The sequence below is a fragment of the Neltuma alba genome, unplaced genomic scaffold (assembly GCF_004799145.2).
Source record: "Neltuma alba isolate B1F8T4 unplaced genomic scaffold, ASM479914v2 tig00010505_pilon, whole genome shotgun sequence".
NCBI lineage: Eukaryota > Viridiplantae > Streptophyta > Magnoliopsida > Fabales > Fabaceae > Neltuma > Neltuma alba.
The window spans coordinates 175733-184856 of NW_021635382.1; the positions used below are offsets into that span (position 1 = coordinate 175733).

General features: G+C 35.6%; 1 protein-coding gene across 1 annotated transcript; it reads right to left on the bottom strand.

Annotated features, from left to right (window-relative positions):
* Positions 1 to 7707: 7707 nt before the first annotated feature.
* On the bottom strand, positions 7708 to 8145 carry LOC114756794 (uncharacterized). Its single transcript, XM_028945738.1, has one exon. The coding sequence runs from the start codon at positions 8143 to 8145 to the stop codon at positions 7708 to 7710; it is 438 nt and encodes a 145-aa protein (XP_028801571.1).
* Between the last annotated feature and the right edge of the window lie 979 nt (positions 8146 to 9124).

Here is a 9124-nt window from a genome sequence, read left to right on the forward strand (position 1 = left end):
TTTTGCTTAAATATTCCAAGTTGTGGTGTTGCCAAAATTTTGCTGGATCATGTGATGTTTAGGAAAGGACAAAAATCTTAAAAATAAAGTGGAATAAACATGATTAAGTGGTGTATAGATTGGTTTTTGGAAGAAAATCAACCTAGGGTTTCTAAGCTACAACTCGGCCAGGTACTGTTCATGGGGCAGGAGAATGTTTTTCATTAATTCAATGATTCCAATGGATTTAAAATGTGTTGTGTGTAGGGATATACTATTGGGAAGTGTTTGAAATCATTGGAATCAAAAATAAAATTTTTGGAAACATATACCCCCTATTTGGCCAACTCAACTTAAAGGGGAAGAAGTTTGATTTTTAAAAATCTGATTTCATATTTGGATTCCTCATGAAAAATTGTGTAGGAATGAGTTATGAGGTTATTGATTGAAAGGAGGAAGTATTTTGTTAAAAATCAAACAAAAAAGGGGGAAAATGTTTGGTTAAAGTTAAAGTTTTTGTCTTGTGTTGATTAATGGTTAATGGGGCCTATACTTATGCTTAATTTAATAGGCTTTGTGAGTAGAAGTCAAGGAGGATCATTGTCCCTTGAGGTGACTAAATTGGACAAGTAGTAAAAGGTTGCATTGGATTATAATTTGATTGTTTATCTTGCTTGTTTAATGTGATTTGTTGTTTGCTTGGATTAAGGAACTTGTGTTGTGATTTTGTTTGGTTGGATACCCTTGGTTTATACTTTGGCCAAATGTATTTAATTGTGTTAGTGTGGAAGTGTTAATGTTCCTCTTCTATCATATTGTTGGATATGAAATTATGTGACTTGATGATATCTTGAAGTTTATAACATGTCACATTGTAAGTTGCTTGGTTTGCATGATAATTGTAATTCAAATGCTACTGAGATTTCTATGAAATCTCATTCCTCCTATGTTAAATTATGTCTTAAATAGGGAGTGGCTCATCCTTGAATCAAGGCAAGGAATTGGTATTGGGATAGAAGAGTATTATGAAAATTATATTACTCTGTTGTGTTGTGCAATGTTTCAATGAACTTTACGTTGAGTTGTAATGAATTATGGATGATGATATGTTGTAAATTTTATTTATATGACATGTCATAATGTGGAAGCATTGAGTGGTAGAATTCCTAAAGGGTATGGAAAAGGAAAAAGGAATATAAAATCCAAGAAAAAAAATGATTAGGGGATAAAATTGCCTAAATTAAGGGCAAAATTGTGACACATAAAATAATAAGCAAATGATGAAATTTGGATATGATATTTTGCAAGCTAATAGATCTCATTTTTTTAGCTTTAAAACAAGTGGTAAACCATTGAAATTGGAGTTTTGTGCTAAGAGTTATGCCTTTTCAAAGTTGGGCTAAAATATTAGAAATTCAAAAATTGACCATATGAACAGTGCACTTTGTCAAATTTTCTGGTGCTGTTCTGGATGGAATTAAGTCCTGAATATTTTTTCTCTATAGAATTCTTAGCAAGCTTTGAGTAAAAATTGGAACCACCCCATTTTGATTTTTCTAGAATTAGTTATGAATTTTCAAATTTGACCCAAATTCAGATGAATAGTGTACGAACAGAATAAAAAGGAAATTTTAAAATCAAAATTTCTCACTTGGAAACATTAGGTAATGTGTTATAGTGGTCTAATTGATGTATAATGGGCTAATAAAGGAGGTGTGATAGTTCCCATAGAACTTTGTGAATCTTCTGACTATGAGACCAATTTCATCATCCTCCAGATCCTTTTTATCGTCATCTTTACTCTCCTGAGTCTTGAGAGCGATGCCCATATGATTCTTCTCGTTTATTTCCTTCTTGTACTTCTGTTTGCTTTCATACTCTACCAAGCTTCTAAATAGTGCAGCAAAAAAGCCAATTGATTCTCTTTTTGTCTCCTCAATAGCTGTTACCTTCGGTTCCTATTCCTCTGTGAGACCCCTTATTATTTTCCTTACTTAGTCTTTTTTATTATATTTCTTCCCTAGTGCAGTGAGGTAATTGATGAGATGTGAGAATATTACTTCCATATCTTGAATGCTCTCTCCATCTTTCATTTTGAATAATTCAAATTCTGTGCTGAGAGTATTAATTCTGATTTGTTTTACACCGGTTGTCCCTTCGTGTGCAGTCTCCAGTGCCTCCCACATTTCTTTTACAATCTCCAAGCTTGAAGCTCAAAAGTATTCTTTTTGGCTTAATGCACAGGTCAAAATATTGATTGCTTTATCATTCAACAACATGAGCCTTTTATCTTCTTCGTCAAACTCTCTAGGACTTTTGGAAACTTGTTTATTGTTAACAATTTTCTTTAGAACATAGTTCCCATACTTGATCATGTCCCATAAACTGTAATCGGTTGCTTTGATGAAAATCTTCATCCTTATCTACCAAAATGTATAGTTTTCTCCATTGAAGTCTGGTGGTTTTGAGGTTGAGCATCCTTCGAGTAGCACACTATCTCCCAAACCTACCGTAGGATCTCTCTTTGAATACTTAAGTCTTAAATGAAGAGACCTGCTCTGATAACAAATGTTAGTAGCAGCTTTACCAAGACAGGATAAATTGGGTGAGGTATAAAAATTTAACTAAATAAAACAGTTAAGCAAATAAAACAGAGAAGATAAGTTAGGAAGGTTTCACCGAAGAATGAAGACAGAGTTTATACTGGTTCGGTTTCAACCATTTGACCTACACCCAATCCTCAGAACACTTCTGAGATTTCCACTAAATTCCCAAGATTAAACGGGCTCTTGGTGCCTCAGTACAATAATTGAACCTCTCAATCACTCCCCCTCACTACCCGTAGGGTTACAATCCCCTCAAGAATCTACACTCTTGAGTAACTCTCAGAAATGAGTAAAAAAGGATATATTAAGCTCTCTCACAGAGTATATGAATGATAAACACTAAACTTCGGTAAAACAAAGTATTGAATGCAATAGTAAATTTTCAATCGACAGTAGCTCATGTATTCAATACTTTATTCAATGCTCATCCTACCTTTTATAGTTGGAGTATTTTAGTTATTCATTACACTGAAGAGCTTCTAGCTGTTGGAAGATTGTTTGCATGTGTTTGATAGTTACAACAGTAGTTTGCCATTAATGCTTCTGATATAGTAGGTTAAGGGTTATAAAATAACTATTGTACTTTGTAATCTGCACAAGTCTTTTGACACAAGTAAGTTTTCTTCTTCAAAGAAATTGGAAGGAGTAATAGAAGAAGTGATGATTCTGGACATTAATATAACAGTTAAAAAGCATAGAATCAATCACCAAGTACTTAGAAAGTAAACTGAACTTACTTCATCGATGTCTTGATTGATAAAGCATTGATCAATCAAGTTATTGATTAATTATATGAAGAAAAGATATAGCAGATATATGCATTTATCGAATAGGTTATGGATCATATGATGATCGAACAGATGATCGATAAACGATGAATTATGAACACGGTGATCTGTAAATGAAGTATGTATGGTTGATCTCTTTCAAGTTTTGTTTGCCTTCGTATCCTTTCAAAAGAGGATTATATGAATAAAGAAGGCTAAGAAAAGCTTAAAGATAAAATGAAATTATATTCTATGACAAAACTTTAGAAAGAACTGTTTGAGAAATGAACTATTGTAATAATCAAACAAATGATCAAAAAATGTTTCATTGATCATTCTATCAATTAAGCTAAATCTAGATGAAAACCATTTTCAAAATATAATGATCAAACACTTCTTCGATAAATGGTTGATAGAACAAATGATCAAAAATTGGTTTCAAAGAAAAACTTTCATAGTGAAGTGTACAGAATAGATGATGATCGATTAAATGATCAATTAATGAGTTATCGATTAAGTGATCAATAAGTGATTGTTGAAAGTTGTTCTTAGAAAATATTAGAGAAAGACTTTGATCGATCATGTGATGTGAAAAGAAGATGTAGAGATCATGATGATTGATCATTTTATCGATAAAGGAATGATCGATCAATTGATCAATCATGGATAGTGGAAAGTCTGATTCAACAAAGTAGCACAGAATACCTTGATAGAACACATTATTGATTATCCAAAATGATCAAATATATTATCCATAAAACAGTGATTGATAATAAGAGAACTATTCAATATAAAACATAAATCAAGGAAACTTTACTAGTTATCTAAGTTCACATCGATTAACACTTGATCAATTCGGTGATCAATAAAAGCTGTGTTATACTCACCACTGTTTTGTGGCTTTTTCTGATAGTTAATTGAACAATAGATTATCGATCAATTGATTGATAATTTGCTGCATCCTTTTATACTCAACAGTGTTATCAATGATCGATGAATTGATCGATCAATGCATAAAAATTAAGTTATCTAACACATTATCGATCAAGTTCAATATTAAGTGATTAAGACAGAAGTAGCAGTTATCTAACAGCTGATCGATTAACCATTAATCGATCAATTGATGGATTAACCATTAATCGATCTGTTGATCGATCAACTTAATGATTTCGTAAAGAAATAGAAACAATTAAATTGTTATCATCAAAACCTATTATCTAATAGTTTCTAAGGGTCCATTGCCTCAAGTAAGTGGTTTTAAACTCTAATCTACCCTTTCTCTTGGAATTTTTGAGGATTTTATAAAGAAACCTGAGAGCTTTTAGGTTCTATTGAAATTAATGTTTTTTAACTGATTGTTTTGAGTTTAAATGATTGTTGCTGGTTAGATTAAGTGTTTAATTTGGGTGGTTTTCTTGGATTTAGAGATTTTGAAGTTTTGGAGATAGAATATGTGGAAAATAGAGGATGATTGACAATAATAATGTGGAGATTGAAATTGAGTTCTATGCTTTAGGTTATGTTAATGTGAGCTAAATTGATTGTCTAATCAGTTTAGAATGTTAATAGGACTTGAATTGTTCTCTTTACGTGTTTGGGTGTTGAATTCCTGGAGTGGGTCTTTGAAGTTTTGAATCCTAATTGATGTTTTGGATGAGAGTTAAGCTTATAATGGACTCTTATGGCTTTGGAGTGTTACTAAGATGGTTTGAACTTTTGAAATTGGGTAGAGTTTGGGTTATGGTTAGGAATTTTGAGTCCCCAAGTATTGTTTTAGCCACTTTAGTAGTTGAAAACTAATACATAGTGGTTGTGTGTTTGTGTGCTTGTGTAGACTAGTTGTGAGTCTTGTTAGTGCATAGGGCATCGTTGGTGGTTTGTAAATCCTTACTTAGGTGAGAGGTAACCACTTTCCAATTTTTTGTACATGCTACTGTGGTATTGTGAGTAGATTTGTGGTTTTCTCACTCCGAGTAACTAATGAAGCCTTAGTCATTATGGGCTCCAAAAACTATGCTGGAGCAAGACAATTTGCTAGATGAGACTCTCCAAGGTGATACTAGAGCCACCAGTCCCTTCAGCTGCTTCTGCAGTGTCAACAGGCTCGTCCTCAGCAACTCGCTTGCCCTTCTTCTAGCTACACATCTTTGCAGCCCACTTATTGGAGGGCTTGTAGCATTTAGTTTGGACTCCCTCAAATAGGTCATCATCATCCTCTACTGGCATCCCTATTTTAATGCAAAGCTCAGAGATCAAGTGGGGGAACACTAGATTGGCTCTGGTGGAGTGAGCACACTCTAGAAGGGACTCCATAACAATCAAAGGGATGTCAATCTTTTTTCCCTTCATCAACAAGTATAGCAGTAGGGCACCTTCCTTGGTGACATCAGATATATGGGCGCTAGGCATGACATTATAGCACATAAAATTCAGCCAGATACGGGCCTCATCGTTCATAACCTTCCTTTTAAGGTAAACCTGATCGTTGCCTCTTTCGACCTAAGTTCCACCCTCTACACACAGAGTCTTAAGGACGTCGTCCCAGTCAATATCTGTCAAATTGTTTCTGTAGTGCTGGAATTTACACTTCTTCACCACTGGCAATTTATAATGCCGACGAATAGCTTTCTTTATAAACTGTATACACATTCAATGCAGCCTAATCATTAGAGTATCCTCAACCCTTATGGTGGTGTAAAACTCCCTAACCAAGACTTTATTGCCTAGCTCTCTCTTCTTCAACATCTCTTCAAACCCTCTTTGGATAGCCGATTGATAAAACTCACACTCAGAGGTTTCTAGGAACTCTCTCTCTGGTAGAAGAGGTCTGGAGTAGATTATGGTTTGGGCTTACTCTTTGGTTTTAGCTAGGGCAGTACGAGGAGGCATCTGCAAAAGCAAAATCAGAACACAAAGAATCAAACACACATGAACAAAGAAAAACACACCAAAACAAACTTCCTAAACTCTTAAGAAGGAAAAAGAAACTAGGCTAGACAAATCCTAAGACACTGCACTCCTCTACATGCTACCCAACTAAAACTAAGCAAACTAAACTGCTTTGAAGAAAGGTTCAAAAGAATTTGATTGCAAGTAAAGTTTGAAACCATTTTCAAAAACAGCAGAGAAATCTGGGACAAGGAGGATTCAGCACATTCGTCACGACTGAACAGGAACCTTGTTCACGATGAATACTCATAATGGTCCCTATATAGCTTCTGTAAAAACAATTGGTCATGATGAAACACATATCTCACCACGACGAAATAGGGCAAAAGTTCATGAAAACCAGGTTTGAAATAGGGTAACCAAGAAATCAAGCAATGCCCAGCAGAAAACTTGCAAACTAGTTCAATATATCAGTAAAAAACAATCCACTAATAGTCTACAACCTAAAAATACCACTCTATACATCCTACCCAACTCAAATCATCAAAATCTCAGTCACCACCCCCTAGAAACTGAAAAAAAAAGAAGAGAAGAAAGAATAAGGAGGAAGGGATGAAGGTTACCTTCAACAATTCAGGAAAAGAGTGGGACAAGGCAGTCTAGATCAATGGTGCTGGGCAGAATAGAATGAAGCAGAGCAAGCCGAGAGGAAAGGGAAACTATTCTGGCAAAGTGGACAGTTTTTAGGGAGGGAAACTACAAAAACGGGGTTTAGGGAGGAAGGAAAGACTAAAATGCCTAGGGTTTTTAAAGGGCCAACCGAATGTCTAGGGTTTTTGAAAGGGTAAAAGCAAAAAACAACAATACAAATAGGAGCAGAATAAGGAAAACACAAATATGGAATTTTTGGAAATAAACCATTTTCATCATGACTAAAAATAATTTTAGTTGTGACTAAAAATTGTCCAGAGGCATTTGGGAAGTCAGGAAAGGCATATTTAGTCACGACAAACTAGACATTAGTCGTGACAAAAAATTAGACCGAGAGCAACCTTGAGAAAAACCACTAACGACCCTTCTAGCCTATAACCACTAAATTCTAAACCTCTGTACTGAACCAGTAACCCAACACCCTCAACAAAACAAGCCCCAGCAACAAAAACCCTCTAAATTAAACCAAAACCACCCTCAAAACAGCACAATTCAGCAACCATCAACCAGAAACACAGTAAAAGGCACCACATAGATTAGAACTTACTGCAAAAAAGGGGAGGAACAGAACAAAACAAAGAAATATACTAGCAAAGAGTAACAAAACACAAACAAAACAAACTACAAAAACAAATAACATCTACACTACTAGAGAGTTTCCACCCTCACACAAATCCAACAAGCTAAGCAACAAATGATATCACAAGCAATCTCAAAGTGATAGAGGATAAGGAGAGGAAAGAAACAATCTGAGATTATGTTTCTGCAGGCTTGCCATAGAAAAGCTTGAAGAGATGTCCATTGGCTAGATGTGTAGTGCCATCCTTTTCATCTTTGAGTTGAAAAGCTCTATAGCCAAAGACCTTTGTTATGGTGTAAGGTCCATCACATCTTTCTTTCAGCTTCCCATCTCTAAACTTGAATCGAGCTTTGAATTTGAGAACCTTATCACCAAGCTGAAAATTCTTCCTCAAGATACCACTGTCCTGAATGGCCTTGAACTTTTCCTTGTACATTCGAGAGTTGTCATAGGCTTCTCGTCTCATTTCTTCTATCTCTTGAAGCTGAAATAGCCTTTCCTCACCAGCTTTGTCTATTTCCTTGTTGCACGTCAATACAGTCCAATAAGCTTTGTGCTCCAGTTCCACTGGTAAGTGGCATGATTTTCCATAGACAAAGCGGTATGGAGACATCCTAATAGGGTTCTTGAATACAGTTCAGTATGCCCACAATGCATCATTAAGCTTTAAACTCTAGTCTTTTCTTGAAGGCTTTACCATCTTCTCCAAGATCCGCTAAATTTCTCGGTTGGACACCTCTGCTTGGCCATTTGTCTGAGGGTGATAGGCAGTAGAAGTTTTATGTGTGACCCCATATTTAACAAGTAGGCTACTGAGAAGCCTATTGTAGAAATGGGTTCCTTAATCACTCACCAAAGCCCTAGGAATCCCAAACTGACTAAAAATGTTAGACTTTACAAACTCAACTACAGTTTTGGCATCATCTTTTCGAGTAAGAATGGCCTCCATCCATTTGGAAAGATAACCAACTGCTAGGAGTATATAATTAAAGCCATTGGAAGAAGGAAAGGGGCCCATAAAGTCGATACCCCAAACATCAAACATTTCATAGAATAACATGGGCTTTTGAGGCATCTCATGCCTCTAACTCACTCCCCCAAATTTTTGGCATGTCTCACAAGATTTACAAAACTCATAGCAGTCTTTAAATAAGAAAGGCCAGTAAAACCCACTCTCTAAAATTTTCCTAGCTGTCTTCTTTAAGCTAAAACGCCCTCCACATGACAAGGTATGGCAAGAGGAGATAATCAATGGTTACTCCTCTTTAGGCACACATCGCCTTATAATCTGGTCCCCACATAGCCTCTAAAGGAATGGTTCATCCCACACATACTATTTAGACTCTGCTTGGAGCTTCTGCACCTGATGAGTAGATATAGAAGGTGGGGTTAGTCTGGTCATAAGATAGGTCACAATGTGAGCATACCAAGGCTCCCTAAGAGCTGTGGAACATAATATCTCATCAGGAAAAGAATCAAAGATAAGGTCAGATTTATCAACTACCCTTGTATCTATGGGCAACCGACTAAAGTGATTTGCCACATGATTTTCAGCTCCAGCTCGGTCCTTGATCTCAAGATCAAACTCTTGC